General features: G+C 35.9%; 1 protein-coding gene and 1 long non-coding RNA gene across 11 annotated transcripts in view; one reads left to right on the top strand and one right to left on the bottom strand.

Moving 5' to 3' along the window:
- Nucleotides 1–20344, bottom strand: part of SPAG16 (sperm associated antigen 16) — a 916366-nt gene that overhangs the window by 480725 nt on the left and 415297 nt on the right. For all 10 annotated transcript variants that reach the window (XM_049106785.1, XM_049106782.1, XM_035710943.2 and 7 more), the window contains one exon: nt 3099–3242. In XM_049106785.1, coding sequence (XP_048962742.1) covers nt 3099–3242 — 144 coding nt within the window. The remainder of the gene's footprint in view (nt 1–3098; nt 3243–20344) is intronic.
- Nucleotides 1430–16202, top strand: LOC112656658 (uncharacterized). The gene is made up of 4 exons (XR_004812607.2): nt 1430–1510; nt 14314–14347; nt 15331–15407; nt 15847–16202. It is a non-coding gene; the product is annotated as an uncharacterized LOC112656658 (long non-coding RNA).

The following is a 20344-nucleotide window of genomic DNA, read 5'->3' as shown; positions in this document are numbered from 1 at the left end:
ATCTATATTTTCTGTTCATAAAGTTCAACATATACTATTAAATATACTTGCTAGTTTATTAATTCCTCTAATTCCATTGTAATTTTGTTTACTTGACAGGTTAAAAAAATTGAGAGAGATAATCCTTGACTCTGATGATTATAGTTTGTCAGAATCTTCCTGTATTTACAAGATCTTTTGTTTTATATATTTCCACATCATATTATCTGAATTCTCAAGTGAGAAATCATCTTCTCAGCTATTTTTTTCATCTATCAATCTTTGATATAAATATTACTATGCCTGTTGTATTTGTTGTGTATATATTGAAGAGGCCTACTTTGGCAAGTGAAATAGGACAACAAAGATTGATTTGCTTAGGTCAGGGTAAGTACTACTGTCATATCAAGTAGGATTGACCCCCAGAAGAAATCTGGGTTATGTTATTGTGGAAGAGACATTGCATTGAATGTCATAGTAATCAGGAAGACATCCAGTTGGAAGTAATGTAAGTTACAGTTTCTAGTCATAGCTACACAGAAACACAGGAACAACTACAATTAAAAATAAAATAAAATGTACAAGTTTCTTTTCCTATGTGAAGAGCACAGGGATCAGGTACATAGTATGTCCACTCTGAGCCTCTTCCCAGGGAGCAGAATCAAGCTGATCACACAAATGGGCTCTGAGAAAGACTACGATTGCATTCTTTAGCCAAAGATCCAACTACATACTGAAGTATCATATTTGAATCAAATTTATGTTTAATTTTTTAACAGATGAGTATATAGAGAAATAGAAAAAATATTACCTTCAACAATAAACTATTTTTTTACTGACCAATTTACCTAAGCCACAATAAAAATCAAAGTTCAAAAATTTAAATTTCGGAAAGTGTTAAGTGTCGACAAATTTTAAAACATGTATGTTTGTGTGTACATATATATATTACATACATAATATTATACATTGGTTTTTATTATGCATATGTTTTTCAATGTTGGTTTGCATTATAAAATTTTGAGGTTTCAAATATAAACTCTTTCTGAATTAATTTCTACACCAAATATAAGAGTTTTTTTCTTGTTATTTCTAATAATCATTCGTTATTTTTTACTAACTCTACAGAAAGAACACTTGCTATTCAGCATTTCTCACTTAAGAACATTTAAGGTTAAATGTATTTGTTTCTCAGGATTCCCTACACACTAGAAAAAAAAAAAAAAAGTGTAGCTGCATTTTACTACAATTCTGCCAAAGAAAAGTACTAAATGTAAATTCATATTGTGAGTGAATAATGATGTATTTCACCTCATTTTAATTTCAGTAATTGAGTGGGAAAACAGGAAGATCTATTAAAAGGACTTTATGCTGGTCAAGCACTAATGAGAAAATTCTCGGAGTCCCTGGCTACCATGGTAACAGGGCATTATGGAAATCTGATTAGCATGCCCAGCAGCTACATAAGTGATAGGCTATACTACTAATTGCATTGTCTCTGCTAGCAAGATGGGCTTTATGTTTCTAAGAGGTAAGAAGTGGCATGAATCTGTTTATCTATATACCAGATATGAAATGCACTACATGTTTAAAAATTAAATTCACACATCTAGTACCAAAGATAAATTACACTTTAAGGAGCTTTTCAAAAATTAAAATAAATCTCCTCACTGTTCTCATTCAGTCACAAATTTCTGAAAAATTTAGTTTATTTTTATTTCAATCTAACTTCATTGGCATTCATATGAAGGATAAGACAAACACAGTGGTTTTCTTTTAAAGGAATTTTGTGAACATGAAAATAAATCAATAGAGTCCTCGTAAGACCAAAATTTCCCAATGGGATGGTTTAGAAATTGTACCAATAACTATGTGTCCCCAAAAGTACCTAGACCAGAGAGTGTTAGAGCCACTTGTAAGAGTGTTTACAAATGTTAAACAGTGTAATGATGAATAAGAGAATACAGTCAGGACTGGGCAGTAGAAAAGGAGTTGCCCCTGGAACGAGTGTGGGCAGAACTTTCTGCCACTAGAAATAAGTACCTATGTGTTTAACAATGTCTTTACTTCTGTGCCCTTGGCCTCTGGATACCAAAATACAGCAAATTCTGCAATTACAGGGTTCAATGCCTTCAGTTTTACTTTGTTCTAATATTTTGAGTGTCATTAAATTTTTAAAGAAATTGATCACTGCCTTCTAATCCCTTTTAGTAGATAACTTAATTCTAAGAGGAAAACCTGTAAGATTAACAAGCAAAGTAAAGACTGGCATGCATTCTTGACTAGAAATCCATGTGCCTTATCAGAGCTTGCATGTACAAGGAGCATTAATTGTGCTTGTCCTGGGATACCTCTTACTTTTGCTAAGTGTGTTAGCATGTGGACTTTTACATGTTCCAAATATCAAAAGCTATCAATCTAAAGTCAATATAATAAAAGCCAAGAAAACCATTTATCTACATGTCTCAAAATTCAGTGGAGGGTGTGGGGTTCCAGAGAGAAAAGTGTCATAAAAGCTAGCCAAGTACAAACTTTCATTTATATAAGATGACTAAGTCCTAGAGATCTATTGTAGAACATAGAGTCAATAATATTACACTGTATACTTAAAATTTTCTTTGAAAAAAAAAAGATTTATTATTCATGAGAGACAGAGAGAGAGAAAGAGAGAGAGAGTGAGGGGCAGAGACACAGGCAGAGGGAGAAGCAGGCTCCATGCAGGGAGCGGGATGCAGGACTCGATCCCGAGACTCCAGCATCACGCCCTGGGCCAAAGGCAGGTGCTAAACCGCTGAGCCACCCAGGGATCCTCTATATTGTATACTTAAAAATTCTTAAGAGGGTAGATTTTAAGTATCTTATAATTAATAGTAATGTGGGTGGGAGGATATTTTCAGAGACAATAGGTGTGTTTATGGCATAGATTGTGGTGGTCATTTCAGGGATGTACATTTATCTTCAAACTTACCAAGTTGCATATATTAACTTTGCACAATTTTTTTTGTATGTCATTTCATATTTCAATAAAGTAGTTTTTTAAAAAGCCAGTAGAGTGACAAAACATAAACAAGTGCATTCCTGGAGAGTGGAAGCAGGTTCAGGGAGTTGTGTGTACTGACCTGGGATGGAAGCAGCAGTTGGAAAGCCAGTCGGTATGGCCAAATCCTGTGTGAAGCACGTTGCCTTTGGGGAGCCCCACTACCTTCCAGAGACGGTCCTCCCCACAGGTGACTAGGATGTCTTTGTGGGGGTGCATGATGACACTGCACAGGGAGAGACAAGAAAAGAGTGTTGTGAGGAGATAATAGCAAATGGTTCCACATTCTGATTAAGTGAAATGACAGTGGTTATCCCATTTTATCAAGGCAAGATCGCTTGCAGAGTGTTGGCTCAGGAGTCAGAAGAGCCAGGTTCTACATCCTGGCTGTAGTTCTAATGCTTACAGCCTCTGATTGCCATCAATCTAATAAACTTTACTGGATCTCAGATTTCTCGTTTGCAAACTATGATGACAAGTTAAGGCAAATGTCTTAATCCTGACTTGAAAACAATAATTCTGATTTTCCTTTTATAAAGGAAAAGTCATGCCAATCATGGTTTGGTGTGAGGATATGTGGACCAGTAGCCATGCTTAACAGAAAAAAAAAATTAAGATTCTTTTCAGACTACAGTGTATCTTAAATCAGGCATTATCCAGGAAAAGATCATGAATCATAACCATATTATCATAGCTCTATAACAAATACTATAAATGAAACATTAACTCCAAGGCCCACTATCTACACAAAGTGAAGAAGCTCAAATTCTAAGCTAATATGCCACTTAAATTGGCTTCAGTCAATGCACAGTACACAAATTACAGTAATGAATTCAGGATGCATAAGGCAATTCCCACTTTATAAAGGCATAGAGAGAAATGAGAAAGAAGTATGTAAAATTAATGATTAACACATTAAGCAGTATTATTTGAACTGGGCTATGATCATTGTGGCTATTTAAATATTGGAGTTAAACCATTCTAAAATCAAGAGTCTACACGGTTAATGCCTGATATTTTATCTATGGCAATGCTTTAATCTTATTTATATAGAGTTTCATCTATGCTTTACAATGTAATAGGAACAAATGTGCCCACTGCTAAGCACCTATTAAAATGCCAGCCTATATATTATCAACAAATTATTCAATTTCAGCATAGCCATCTCAAATCAAAGATATAATACATTTACTTGCCTATAATATAGAGAAGTAAAACAAATAAAGACTTAAAAAATAAATCTTTTAAAAAAATATATTTATTTATTTATTTATTGGGGGGGGGGCAGAGACACAGGCAGAGGGAGAAGCAGGCTCCACGCAGGAAGCCCGACCTGGGACTTGATCCCGGGTCTCCAGGATCACACCCCAGGCTGCAGGCAGCGCTAAACCGCTGTGCCACTGGGGCTGCCCCAAAAATAAAATTTTTACATTCATTTCTCCTGCAGTCCATTCTGTGAATAGCCTTGTTCCTTTCTTCTGCAATACAGAATTTAAGAAATCTATTTCCCAATGACATCATGGTCTCAGTGCACATCTACATCATTAACTCCAGGGCTTATATGAGAGGAAAACTTTCCTCAATATGGATCCCTTCCAGTAATACCATCAAATCCCAAAACTTGGGGCTGAAAAATTATGTCCTTGAATTAGACCTATGCAATTTCAGAAATCTGCTGGGGTCAGTTAGTGTTGAAAATATTCAATTTACAGGCATGTAACTACTATAAGCAGGACCTTCTTTCTAGTGAAACTCTGCTTCATTTTTCTCCAGCATTCTGCTGCTCAAAATAAACACAAAAGGGGAATTAGTCATTTTGCAATTCATCACAATGTTGGTTTGTGACTTTCAGAAGGCCAATCCAGGAAAAGAATTTATTACAGCTCAAATGTGGTAGAGGATACATTTATAGAACTTAATTAGAAGAAAAAATATGATGAGAGGTAAAAAATGTCAGATTGAAATGAATTCTATATTCAAACACACATAAGAAGGCAAACCAAATCCTTGAAGCTACTGAGTATGATATATGTTGGCTCGAAGCTTTCCTGGCAGACACGTGCACACTTGACTAGATGATAAATTACCCTCTTTAAGTAAGATAACTAAAATCATTGATGTCTTTACAGACTTTGAAAGATAAGTTTCCAAAATGACTTTTGTGAGGGGAGCTGTTTGTAGAAGTTAAGGAAAAAAATATAAACACAAACTCATTGGTAGTTAATCAGTTTTGAAAGTGTTTTTCCAAACTCTTTCTGATCCCTTCTACTTTGGGGTCTCCTCCAAGCCACCTGGAATGTCTACTTCCACTTGGCATGATCTGATCCTACTCATCACAGTCTCTGGTTTTATTGCTCAGATAGATCTTTTCTAACAATGATTTTTTTTTTTTAAAGAATCTCATATATAAAAGAGTTTTCTTCTAATCATTCTGGACAAATTTCAATCAAGCACTGATATTCTATTTCTTGAATATAATTTTACTTCATCCATGAAATGGTCTTTATAAAAGATTTATTTATTTTAGAGAGAGAGTGTATGCATGAGAGGAGGGAGGGGAAGATGGAGAGAAGGGAAGCAGACTCCCTGCTGAGCTCAGAGCCTAACACAGAGTTAGATTCCAGTACCCTGAGACCATGACTCAGCCAAAACCAAGAGTCAGTCCCTTAACCAACTGAGCCACTCAGGCACCCCTATCCATGAAAATGGTCATTAAGTGAACAGAAATATACTCAGCATATACAGATGAGAATGTTTTCATAACAATCAATCAATACTTGTTATTGGATTAGTCACTAAATAAGTATATCAGCAATACTGGGTCATAGTCCTAATCATAAAGACCCCCAATCAAGAGCAGCAAATGCCAACTCAGATCACTCTGTGTGGAAAAAGATCAAGACTGGGAACACAAGGTAAGGGCCATGGACCAGAAACATTTTCAAGATGCATAAATTCAGTGTTATTACCAACTCCACAGTGAGGCACTGGTGTCTGAAATCTTCTTCCTCTTCCTCATCAGTTAACAGTAATGATATCCAGCACTGTTTGAAAACTGAATGCGTACCAGAATTTGTACTAAATGTTTAATTCTCATAAGTGGAAATAAAAGCTGAGGTGGGCAATAGTTTAGGCCTGTTTGTTGTGTATTTGCTGTACACTCAATCCTAACAGTGGCGGGCACATGGTAGCTATTCTATAAATGCTTGTCAAGTATCTGAATGAGTGATTAACTGGTGCTATTAGTTTTGTTATTTTATGACTAAGTAGGGATTGAGATATAAGTTGCTCAAGTTCACATTCAGGAATGGATGGAGGCTGACTTTGAACTTAGGATAGTCTCAATTTGGGGTTCATGATTTAGCTACTTCTACTTAGTACTAGTCTTTCATAGTTTATTATTATTTTTTTTAAAGATTTTAGTTATTTATTCATGAGAAACAGAGAGAGAGAGAGAGAGGAAGAGACAAAGGCAGAGGGAGAAGCAGACTCCATGCAGGGAGCCCGATGTGGGACTCGATTCCGGGTCTCCAGGATCACACCATGGGCTGAAGGCGGCGCCAAACCGCTGAGCCACCCGGGCTGCCCCATAGTTTATTATTTTTATGTGTATATTGTAAACATCAACAATTCTTATAAAAGCTTGACAATAATATCATTTCCCATAAATGCTTAAGTCATTTAGTCACTGTTACCTCTGAGTTTATGAGCATATCCAGGAACTGTCAGTGTATGTATCAGAGCTAGGTACTACTTGACATCTGAGTATCTTAAAGGCTATAGTGGACCCTACCATTTACAATTAAAATGTTCTGGTGCTGTAGGGGAAAGCAGGTGAGAAGCATTCTCTAACATTCCTGTCTGCATTAGGTTTCTGTGCTGATGTATTATATGTTGAACTTAATAAAGATCTTATTCTGTTGCACTATTATGAGCCTTGTCTTGTACTTCAAGCTGTCAGAGAGCCATGAGTTTTTATCCACCTATTTTCATATAGCACGCTGTTAGGAAAAATGTGGAAGGATATTTATTAAGCATTGATTTGATAGGCTTTTCATCCATTGAGAACTTCCCCAGTATATTCAATTTTTATTATTCTGCTTAGCTTTGAATTAGTCTTTTGAAAAAATTGAAGAACAGGAGAAATAATTAACACTTTATAGGAGTCAGTTCTTGATAATAAAATTACAAGCATTAACTCATTTAATGGTCATAATGCCCCTATGAGTTAGGTCTACTATTATACCCATCTTGCAGATTGGGGAATTGGCATACATGCAAGTTAAGTGATCTGCTCAGGGTCACGAAGCCAGGAAGTGGCAGAGTGAAGACATGAATATGAGCAGATTGTCTCCAGAGTCCATGTCTCTCAGTAGAGGGAGCTCAGACCCTCAACTGCCTTTTCCCTTTTTAGACGGCAAAAACCAATCCAAATGTCTTATTTATATCTAAGGGATTAATTCAGATGCACCTTGATTTTCTATAGAACTGAATTTTTTTTTTGTTTTGTTTTTGTTTTTGCTCATTTTCTAATGATGTTTGAAAGGTTTTTATTACTGTCACTTGTTATTTTCTGGAAATTAGGCACTGGCTAGGCTCAGAGTGCTGAGGGATGAAAGGAAGATAATTGAGAAAGAAATACTTATGCTCTGAAGCAGAGGCTGGATAACTTTTTCTGTAAAGGGCCAGGTAGTAAATATTTTAGGCTTATGAACCATATGGTCTCTGCTGTAACTACTCAACTCTGCCACTGTAGAATGAAAGCAGCAATAAACAAAATATAAATGAATAAGCAAGGCTGTGTTCTAAAAAAACTTTATTTATAAAACCATGTGGTGGGACAGATTTGGTCTCTGGCCCTAGTTTGCCTATTCCTGATGTAAAGCATCCGCATGGTTGGAGTGGCCTAGTGTTTGAGTGTAGGCTCCAGAGTAAGATGTGAGTCTGACCTCTTGCTTCAGTGTTTACTCGCTAGGCATCCTCAGATAAGTCATTTCACTAGCCTTTCCCTCAGCTTCCTCATCTGAAAAATGGGAATAATACAGTATTGACCTCATAGATTTGTTCTGGGAATTAAATAATACACGTAGAGGACTTAGAATAGTGGTAGACAAGTAATGAAAATACAGTGAACATTATCACAGGGCAGACGGAGTCCCTAAGACCAGCATGCCCAGATTTGAATACTGATCTACAACTTCCTTAGTAGCTAATGTATAACCTCTCAGTCTCAGTTTCCATATTTGTGAAAAGGAGGGAATCATAAGCCTCATTCATAGAGGTGTTGTGAGGATAAAATAAGTCGACGTATGCAAAGTGTTTGAAACAATATCTGAACATGGTTGGTTCTCCATAAAGTTAGCTGTATGTTTTTTAACATTTTAAAAAAAAGATTTTATTTATTTATTCATGAGTCACAGAGAGAGAGAGAGAGAGAGACTGAGAGGCAGAGATTCAAGCAGAGGGAGAAGCAGGCTCAATGCAGGAACCCAATGTGGGACTCGATCCCGGGACTCCAGGATCACATCCTGGGCCGAAGGAGGCAGACACCAAACTGCTGAGCTACCCAGGGATCCCCAAGTTAGCTGTTATTATTATTCAACACTATTACACCTCATTGTAACTGGTCCTTCATGTAGTTAACTTCTATAAATCATCTACGCTTCTTTTAAAGAATATGGGTAGTAAATTTAGTACTTAAAATTGCAGATATTTAGAGAGAAATGATGTTTCCATGTGGCTCTGGCAGACATTGGCCACTGCTGGGCTTTATTGGATATTAAATCATTTGGTTAAATGCAACCCCACCCCCACATAATACTTTCACAAGTAAATATAATGAAGTTTTAGGATTATTTCATGATATGACTTTTAGAAATGTATTGAAGGAAGCAGTGGACAGTGTGTGTACACTGACTCCTATCTCTGTCTTCATGTATAAAACTGGCACAAACTAGTGAAGGAACCATCTGGAAAAGCCTCTGCTAGGCCCTAAGCATCCTCAGATGAGAAGAGCACAGTTCCACTCCCAAGCTCTGTCCACAGATAGGTGTCCCTCTTGTAACCATTAAATGACTCTGCTTCTCAAAGATGTCTCCCCGAAGTTCTTATTAATAAGAATAATGAGCTCTTACTTAATATCTTCTGGCACCTGCCCTAAGTGCCACAAAGTCATTTTACTTTAAACTTTGAGTATAAGCTTTCTGCTTCCCTTTAACTTACTATTAATTATAATTACAAGATTCAAAGACAAAGGCCCTGTCACCTCATTCCCAAGTTAATAAGCTTGTGACTGGGGTGGAAATAGTACAGGAAAACATCTTAGGGATTTAAAAAAAGAAAAATGTGGATGAATGCTACTCCTGCTTCTTCATCAAGTCATGTCCTGATGAAGTATCCATAAAGTGTTTTGTTAAACAATATCCCAGGCAAGTTACATCAACTATTATGTTCTATGGGAGATTTTTCTTTTATAATAGGACATATTCCTTATAATAGACCACATGATCTATACTTCAAAAGCTCTCCTCTCTAATTGAAACTGTTCTTTCCAGTAGTGGCATCACACAAGAATATTTTGGAAGGAATATGTGTAGGTGTATGGCGAACACTATTAATTATCAGTAGAGTCGGTGACATAAGCACCACTGTTAGACTTTTCAAAGAGAAGAATATTAATCCAAAAAAAGATTGTCAGAAGAAAGACTAATTAGATACCCCTGTCTTCACTTTAGGTTATTCAGCATTGTAAATGTTTCCTTCACTTCAGTTCGCAGGCTCTAATTATTTCTAACACAGAAGATGCACAGTAGTTTGAAAATGAATCAATATCAAAATGTGTGCCCCATAAACTTTAGGTGACCGCTTATCTACTTATCCTTAAGGACAGCACCCACTCACACGTTTTTATCCAGTTTACCAGGACAAATATATATAAAAGACTTGTCTCATTGTTACTCAGCTAATAATTGCATCTTATAATTGGACATGCTTCAGGATTTACAGAGCACTCTAACATGCACCTTTTTTTTTTTTTCATTATTTCTACAAAAATGTGTCAAGGGCCTATGATGCAGTATGCAAAACAGACAGGGGGATCACCCACATCACTTCATTCATTTACATGTGAATGGAGGGAAACAAACAATAATAAAATAACTGAACAAGATAATTCAGCTATAAGAAAAAAGTAACAAAGTGATATGACAATGATTTGCAGGGGAATGTTATTTTAATGAGGTGGTTAGAGGTGTCCTCGTGGAAGATGTGACATTCTAGCTGAAATCAGAATGGCAAGAAGGAAGAAGCTTCTTTAGGATGATTTAGGGGCAGGTAGTGTCAGGTATGGGTGACTGCATGTGCAAAAGCACTATGGCTGAAAGGAGTTGGTGTATTCACTGGACAGAAGGAAGATCAGAGTGACTGCAGAGAGCAGCCAGCGAGCACTGTGTTGAGGATGGATGGGGAACAATAAAAGGACAAGGACTAGATCATGTAGGGCCCCATAGGCTGAGAAAAGAATAAAATTTATCCTACGATCATCTAATGGTTTTAAGTGGGAGAATGATATGTGGTTGATAAGTATTGAAAAGCTCTCTCTAGCCACTATGTGGAAAATGAGAAAGGACAGAACAAGAAAAGAAATTTGGACACTTAGCTAAAAATATATAGCAGTAACCTAAAAATAATGGCTTTATATCCATTTAACAGATAACTCCTCATTATTTTGACAGATGTCACTCTAGTATATTAAGAATTTCATTATTATCTTTAGGAAGAGTCAATTCATAGCTGGTTTTCACCAGTAAGAAATTTTAAGTAATTAAGTACACTTTAAAAAATGCCAAAGTAAACTGGAATAAAAGTTATAAAATGAATATGTGCACAAAACAAAATAATTAGAAATCTGTCAAAATAAGATATCAAGTCACGTTCATTTTTAAAAGTCAGCTAAGAAAATGTGAAAATATTAAATCTTAATATTTCCCTGTCACTTTAAGTTTAAAAACTGTGATATTATAGAGTTTACTCAAAGCTAAGTCAGATTTGTATTGTCGAGATCCGGAAAGTAGCACCCTCATTTCATTTTTACAAAATAGGTGGGGCATTTTCATAGTTTAGGGATTTATTAATAATGCCCTGGATGGTAGCCAGAAAGGCTAAATTCTTTTTATTTTTCTTGTTCAATGTTATTTCAACTTTATACATACAGTAAATTTGGAGTAGAGTGGCATACCAAATATGCCTCCCTTTGTCGTGCTACCTGGGTGGTAGTACTAATGCAACCATCAACAGGTATGAAGCAGGGAAGACTGGATGTGTATTCTGGGTCCTTGTTGGGGAAAGGCCTTCACCAGTGACTTAGATTACTTAGTAGGTATTTAAAAGGCCATATATTAAAAGAACAAATTCACCCACATTATGTAACATCACTCATATAAGCAGTTCATAGATTAAACCCAAATCCCTTTTAACAAGATATAGATTGAGATGCCTGGATGGCTCAGAGGTTGAGTGTCTGCCTTCACCTCAGGTCTTGATCCTGGGATTCAGGATCAGGTCCCGCATCAGGCTCTGTGTGGGGAGCCTGCTTCTCCCTCTGCCTATGTCTTGGACTCTCTCTCTCTCAGTCGCTCATGAATAAATAAATAAAATCTTAAAAAAAAAAAAAAAGATATAAATTGTTTGGCTTTTTTCACCCTATGTGAAGCAGTTCCACACAACTTTCCCAAAATCTTTGTTTTCTTTGAATTACATAGCACAAATGTATATTTTTTTTTAAACTTAAGTATTAGTTTAATTTCAGTTTTCTAGGAAAAGCTTTCAGGTGAAAGTCTAATCTTAGCTAATGCTACTTAAATCAACTACTTATAAATAAGAGTAATAGCATTTTTGTTATATTAATGTGTATAAACTAATATAAACACGCCATTGAGATTTGTAGATTTGTATCTTAATATGAAAAAAATTCTCCAAATGCACAGGTAAACATTTTCCATTAACACTCAACTCAAAAGTCATTTATGAAAAGTCAACATATATGCAAATATGCAGCCTAATAATCCTTAAAATTGTCCTATGACCTCATTTGCACAGCTAACTGTCTATGTTTCGCAGGGTGGGAAATAGTCCCAATCAGGTGAGTGCATAAGTGATGCCATTTCCCAATTATCATCGAGAAGAAAATTCTTAAGACCTTGGGGACCAGTGGCCTCGAACAAAAGTCATTTAAATTTATTATGTCTCTGTTTCCTCACATAAAAAAAATGTGATGTCATTTACTCTGTCTCCTTCACTTTATTCAGTTGTTTTACTTACCAAATAAAACAAAACTTATGAAAGGATACTCTTAATCTGAAGAATACCATTCCATTTTCTCCAGAAAGTTGAACTTTCTAATATGAAAGACCATTTCAAAATACAGACTCAACTAAATTGAATTTATTAACTCCAAAGATACAGAAAGCCAGGCCCTGCTATTCAGGTAAATGGAATGAGGGAGATCATCAAAACAGGTTAACTGTTTCCAGATTTATGAAAATACCTCCTGGAACCTTTCTGTTACTTTGGCAGCTGAACATTTTATGCTACATAGTTTTATACACACTGTGCTTTGTGTTATGAAATCGGTGTAGTTCTTTCATGGTTTAACAGGTTTGAAAGTTACATTACACGTTTATGTTCTTAAGAAACCCATTTCAATAATAAAGTTTATTTGGTTATTTCATGTTTCAGCAATTTACAAGAACTCTGTGTAGCTATGAATATAAAAATTTTCCATTTCACATCTTGGTATATTAGTGACACAGAGTAGATGCTTTTTTAAGCCAAAGTCAAACATCCCCATGGTAAGAGCTCTGTCATAAAATCTCTTTTCCAGGAGGATATTTAAAAATATAACTTAGATGTATAATCTAGGAATAATTGGAAGTATTACTACTTAAGACATGGAATTAAGGTAGATTTACATGCTATAGCACAGAATTCTGTTCTGAACTTGGCCAAATTTGTTAGAAATCACCAAGCTAACGTGAGGATTGGGATATTTAACTATTGACATTTTTTTGGTGCCTATTTGATAATTAAATTAGAAAGCCAAAATTATTTATGGTTTTTTTTTTGAAGAATATTTAGTAAAATTTAGCACTTTTTTACGAATATATTTTGAAATTCAAGAAATATATTGAAATCATCATAGGTTACAGAGATCAATCTGAGTTTCAATTTCTAGACTAAAACATGTGCTAAGACTGATTAAGTCTATATCACCCTGCCTCATTTGTGTCAGAGACCCTGTGGCAAGGCTTATGGGGAGAAGAGAGGGCCCTAGTCTCTGAGTTTGGCACTCACTGTATGTAGTTGAGGGTCATGAGGAGCTGCAGTGAACGAGCCCCTGAGTACTTCCCAGTGAATGGAGGAGGGTGAAGGGACAAGAATAAAACTCAGTTATAAAACATCTCAATAAAGCTATTTAGAAAGCCTTACAAACAAGTGAAGTTCAGGGTTGGCAACCAGATGTCTACAGCCAGAACTGAGGAGTATAATAAAAAAATGTAAGTTCACAGGGTGGAATTAGGTAGCCAACTGGGCCAAACTTGGAACTGATAAACACATAAGATGGTGGGACTTAAACCTTCCGGAAGGAATGAGGTAGATAAAGATAGGTCCAAACAATGACATATTAAGAAAGACAACGGACAGACAGGAAATGGGTCCTGATAATTTGCCATGCGGTAGGGTGCTGTTTTATCCTTTATTCCCATGAATTTATCTCTGCATCCTAAATGCTGCTGACATCTTCTTTTTCATTTGAAAGAAACAAAAATAAAGAGGTATGTATTGGCTACTTGTTCTGTTCCCAACTACCCACTTTGGATAAGAAAAGGGAATAGGGAGAGCAGCCCCAGCAGCAACCTGCTACAATCTCAGGTAAGTGCTGGAGCCTCTGTTTTTATCCAGCCCCATATTGCAATCAGAATAGGAACAACTGCGTAGATTTTCAGTTCCCTGATTATCTACTTTGACTTCTACCAATTCAGAGGGAGAAAGAAAACTGCATCAGAGAACTGTACCATCCTCAGTTCTCTGAAGCACACAGCTTAATCAACTATTTTCTATCATAAATAACTCTAAGTACCTTCTTTACGCAACATTCAATGCCTGCAGCAGAGACCCTCTTAAAATTATTCAAAGCTTCACTATACAACTTGGCTCTGTTACCAGTTACCTTTTGCATTGTGTGTGTGCATGTATGTATAATTTGCGTTTTAACATTTTGTTTTTTATATTGTCCTTAGTGAGGAAAAGAAACTATAAGAACAACCAGGAGAGGTAAGTGTTTGCTGCACTGTTTATCGACCCCTTAATCCTGCTTATTTAAGCTTCCCCTGTGTCTTGCTGGCCTCTCTTTACCTCACTCATGCAGGTATAAGAATGCCTAGGAGTCTAAGGTTCTGTGTGCTTATGTACTCTGCTTTATATTTTCTCAGTATAAGGTTTCACTGACCTGTAAAATTTCATCTGATTTAATAACTTCACTTATTACAATTCTACTCCATATCTTTCCATCCTCTTATACAACAGATCAGCTGCTTCCTTGCCACTCCCCCCACATCTTTATCAATATAATCAATGCATTAAAGCAGAATTCAAACTGAAGGGGAGAAAAGAATGATGTGGGCAGATAACCACAGGAAATATTTTGGGTAAACTTAGGCACTGACAATTCTGAAACACAAAGTTCCAAATGTATTAATAAAAATCACTTTTATTCTAGAACATTTTGCCAAAAGGAAATTATTTTGTTATAGCATGTTAGAAGTTTGACAGAAATAGAAAGAACTTCATATGTCATGATAATTTTCTTTTTTGGTTAAGACAATCAGCAAGAGTTTAAGCAAAGGAGCTCTATATAGCAGTTACCCTAAAGGTTCTGTGGTCTGTGTAACTGGACTTAGCATTTGGAAGATAGCTAAGCTTTAGTTTCCTCTTTAGCAAAATAGGAATAATAAACATCTTTAGCTCATATAGGAGATTAAATAATTCATAAATAGTGTAATTCCTAGTGTTCAAAAATTTAACTATTCCAACTATTATTTTAAATAGCTTTGAGAGCACTTTCTCACACAGAAGATATTTAGGAAGTTCTTACAGTAAACAGAATTGTCTCCCCAAAATGTCCACGTCTGGAGGGAGAGGTCATTCAAAAGACTTGAGTGTTGGTTGACTTATGAGCTGGACTCAGGCAAACACAGCCTCCTCATCCTCTCCCCAGTCCTTGGAATGTGGGTTATGCTTTCTTTTCTCATTTCCAGAGCTGTTCTGGGGACATGGCCTTGAGACAGTGATATGATGCTGAGTATACATGCATGGTATATGTGACTGAACCCAGGTAAGACCTCTGTAGAAACTTTTAAGATTTGGCAGGTGGACTTGGGGATCCACTCCTATTGCTGCCACTCAAGACAAGCCTTGTATATAAGTTTCCTTGCTTATTAAAACACCTACCACCCTGGAGTGGGCCACCTCTTTTTTCAGTCTCTTCCTGCCTTCTGAGCATGGGGACTGATTTCAGATTACACCTGGAAAGCTTCAGAGGAGGTCGTGAACCAACAATGTCCAAATCCCTGGAATCCAGGAATATGTCTACATTAGGAAAACTATCCTGGAGAGTGGGTCTAATCGATCTTTCCCAACTGTAATTATGGGCCTGATGCTATGACTTGCACTAACCAATGACATATTAGTAAATGTGGCAACCCAAGAGGCTTGAAGAATGTTTTCATGATTGGGCTTGCTCTCTTTTTTCCCCTTCTTATCATCATGAGAAGGACATACCCTCCCAAATCTGATGGGGGATGAGAGATGCATGGATCAGAACTATGATGTCCTGATTTTCATCCCATACCAGATCAGCTGCCTCATGCACATGTGAGTACAGTCAAGACCAGAAGAACCAACAACTAGCTACAAAAAGAATTACCAAGATGACTACACCTCGGGTGCCTAAGCATCGAATTCTTGTTGTATATCATTGAGGGCTTCTGGTTTTCCCTCTACACAAATTAAGATGAAAAAACCTCCTGACACAGATGCATTATTTTATACTTTATACTGTTTGAGATATTCTTTTTATGAAGTCAGAAAAATGCCTCTTTACATTTTTCCCATTTACTGCTATTGAAATAACAAAAACATTTCTTAACAAATTTTAAATTATGTGTTATGATTCAGAATAAAATAAAATATTAACACTTACTTTTCCCCACTTATTATTATATGTATTTGTTTTCTGTGGCAGTTTCCGTAAGAGAAAATGTTTAAGCTATTAAAGCATAGCATTTAGAGTCATGGTCATTGGACATTAAAGCCAAGATGACTTACCATTTGGATATATACCATGTTATACATGCATTGTGAAAAACATCAAATTCCAGCATCACTCTTCACTGCCGCTTAGTAAATATTTGGGAACCTTGTCCTGTGTTTTCAATTTATCTGTGTTGCCATGTATGCTAAATTGTTCTATTGTTATCTTACAACAAACTTTAATTTGGAATTCAAAAAATTTTTTAAAGATTTTATTTATTCATGAGAGACAGAGGCAGAGACACAGGCAGAGGGAGAAGCAGGCTCCATGCAGGGAGCCTGATGTGGGACTCGATCCCAGAGTTACATTACATATAGATAAGTTAACATTTATTACAGCATTGTTTCCCCTTCATTGGTAAAATAGCAAAAACTTGATTATAGCTTTGCACATTTAACACTCATTTTAAAAATAATCTATCCTTCAGCTCCTGGGTGGCTCAGTTGGTTAAGCGTCTGCCTTCAGCTCAGGTAATGATGCCAGGGTCCTGGGATCGAGTTCCCCAATGGGCTCCCTGCTCAGCACGGAGTTTGCTTCTCCCTCTACCTTTTCCCCCTGTTCATGCTCTCTCTCTCTCAAATAAATAAATAAAATCTGTAAAAAATAATCTGCCATTCTTAGAGCCTACAAATCACCCATAATCAATCAGCATGTATTGATTACTTAGCATGAGTTCAAGATTTCACTAATTAGCATAACAAGGAAAATAGAAGGTATCCTTCCTGTGTTACTGGATTTGTAATCTGAAGCATTTAATTTAGTTGACTGAAAATTGGTAAATACTGTGAATATTCTATACAATGATTTTCAAATTTCATGTGAATTAATGTTTTTGACCTAATAATCTTTACCTGCTAGACATTCCAAAACATTTTGCTGTAAGTCCCTGCAATCTTATTAGAAATCAAAGATAACTGAAATCACCATTTTCATTCCTTTCTATCAATTATAGTCTGTCTTCATCAATTACCACAATTTCCTTGTAATTTTTGTTCTTTGACTTCATCTTTTCCATCTGATTTTTGAATCTTAATTAGGCTGAGACAGAACTCTTACATTGGATAGTCCTCCCACCTAACTTTTCCCATCCATTATTTCAGATTTCATTTGGTCATGCTACTGAGTTGTTGGAAATGTCAAGAGAAATAGAAAATCTTTATGCAAAATGAGTGTTCCTTGTTCTAATCCTGTTCTCTGACAGTCTGCAGATATGACAGCAATTAGAAGGCAACGAGATCCTTGACCTTTAGGTTTTTGCTTTCTTATTCCTAATGTTGCTGCCACCAAACCTGCTGCTCTGAACTATGATAAATCTACAACTCTTGCAAATGGCTCTAATTATAAATATCAAATTATAATTATCACTGTAATAATAAAATAGAAGGAAGCTTGTCACCAGGTTTTGTGAGGATTCTGTTGTTTTGTTGTTGTTGTTGTTGTTTTATTTTATTTATTTATTCATGAGAAAGAGTGAGAGAGAGAGAGAGGCAGTGACACAGGCAGAGGCAGAAGCAGGCTCCATGCAAGGAGCCTGATGTGGGACTGGATCTCAGGACTCCAGGATCACGCCCTGGACTGAAGGCAGATGCTCAATCACTGAGCCAGCCAGGGATCCCCCAGGTCTTGTGTTTTAGATGAAGAATTTCCTTTAAGAGTTACAGTCCTAGCCTCTCTCCACACCATCATTCACTCTTCTGAGATGCAGGAAAAACTTAATCTATCTGGCCAGGTAAAACTTTGGAGTTACAGTTACAGTTTTCAGTTCCTTCTAGCTTCTGTCTCTTCTCTTTGCCTGTACTAAACACACTTTTTCAACACTTATGTGCTGTATATTGCTAGGATAGGGCTGGTTATCATCACTCAGTATTACCTGTGCCCCAATTAGCCTGCCTTGCATGAGTAGAGTGGTAGAAAGCCCAATGTGGCCACATATCAAAATATCCCACTAATTTAACTTTTATCAGTAAAAGCTAATATTTTATTTCTACCTTTCAGAGTCTTATGTTTAGGTCTCAATGAGCACTTGGCTTAATCAAGTAAAAGCCTATATATTCACATTTTCTAAATTCAAGATCTTCAGAAAAAGACACGCATTAGCATTTGGAAGACAAAAATAACATGTTTTTCATAATCTTGGACACACTGAATTTGATCCTGGTAGTAGTACCTACCTGGGTTGCTTCAAATGTGCCTTGTACTTTTAGGTTTGTTGCTGCTTTTACAGACTTGTAAATGGTTTTAATGTGGGTCAAGTACATGGATTAGTAACCATTGGAATATGTGGGTTTTCCATGACTAGCTTCATAAGACAATTTCTCAAATAATATGAAACATCAAACTCTAAAATTTAGAAATTACTTTTAAAAAAATAGGCTTTCTTGAGATAAATAATAAGGCTTTTCTTTTCTAGAATTTTCTTAAGACTTCTAAAATAATGTTCTCCATACTTCAAATGAATAAAATGAATTACTTGTCTGTACATTTATTTTCTCATTTATAGAACATTAATGCTGAAGCATTAAATAAAATTTAAATTAAAATACATAGAAAGCACTTAGGAAAGCACCGGTCTCCTATTGAGCGCTCAATTAAATGCTGGTTATTATTTTATTCATTATTTCCACACTTAGGGATCACATTCAGGACACCGAGGTGGCTCAGTGGTTGAGTGTCTGCCTTCGGTTCAGAGCGTGATCCCAGAGTCCCAGGATTGAGTCCCACATCAGGTTCCCTGCATGGAGCCTGGTTCTCCCTCTGCCTCTGCCTGCCTTTCTCTCTGTGTCTCTCATGAATAAATACATAAAATCTTAAAAAAAAAATCATTTTCAAATTTCTCAATTTTTAAATTTGAAACTAAATGATAATTGAATTTAAACATCTTTTCAATTTCTTTAAAAAATATCTGAATTCTTCTAACTTATATATAGTGCTTAATGAGGGTGGGATGGGGGAAAGTCAGTTGCTTATCAGCTGATGTTTTCAGTCTTTTAATGCTCATTGGAAATGCAGACTCAAATGGAAAAAAGTGATGGATTCTTACTTTATACTAACCCACCCAGGGAGTCATCATTATGGATCTCCTACTAAGTTAGTTTTTAGGCAAAGGCTGGAAAAGATCCAAAACTATTGATCAGTACTTTGCTGCCTGAATGCAACACAGAATTATTGGTTTAGTTCTATTCCCTCTATGACAACAGTAATATATCCTGTCCTTATCTTTGTCATAGCCAATTATGAAAATTTCTGGTTTTAGTAGAGTACAATGGTCAAGAATGGGGATGAGTGCTATTTTGTATAAATATCTCTAATAATCTTAAAGTCACTTAAGGAGTTTTTCAGGTATATTAGTTTTGCCTCTCAGCTTTCTCTAGAAATACAGAAAACTTGCATATTAGCCTCAGGGGAATGTTTACCTCCCCATTCAAGAGCCATTCAAATGCAGAAAGAGATAAGCATACTATGCTAAGAATTCATTTTTCAATGAATGCATTAAGGATTCATTTTTCAGTGTAATGATGTTCCACAATATCTAGTTTGGATATTAACAAAATGATACTTTGGTAAACAAGGTGTTAAACCTAATATATCCATCTCCTATTTCTAACAATTCACTTCCTTAGTACACCTATCTAAATGGCAAGATACAGGCAATGCAATCAGATGTCTAAATACTGATTGCATATATAAATTTTTTGGTAAATAATATAAACATACAATTTACTACCATTAAACAAATCATAAAAACAAAAGAAAACAAAAACAAGACAAATAAAATGCCAGACAGCTCTGTGGAAACTGACAATAAATCTAATTTCAATGTATTAAAAAAACAATGTGTCTAATATATGCACCACAATAATAATATATGCTATTCAAACTAAGTTCTTAGTTCCTTACTTATATTACTAATCCAGTAGATACTTCTCCATTGGAATATGTGGGTTTTCCATGACTAGCTT

This window comes from Canis lupus, chromosome 37 (genome assembly GCF_003254725.2).
Source record: "Canis lupus dingo isolate Sandy chromosome 37, ASM325472v2, whole genome shotgun sequence".
Lineage (NCBI taxonomy): Eukaryota > Metazoa > Chordata > Mammalia > Carnivora > Canidae > Canis > Canis lupus.
The sequence above is the reverse complement of the archived record's forward strand: the minus strand, read 5'-3'. Positions and strand labels throughout refer to the sequence as shown.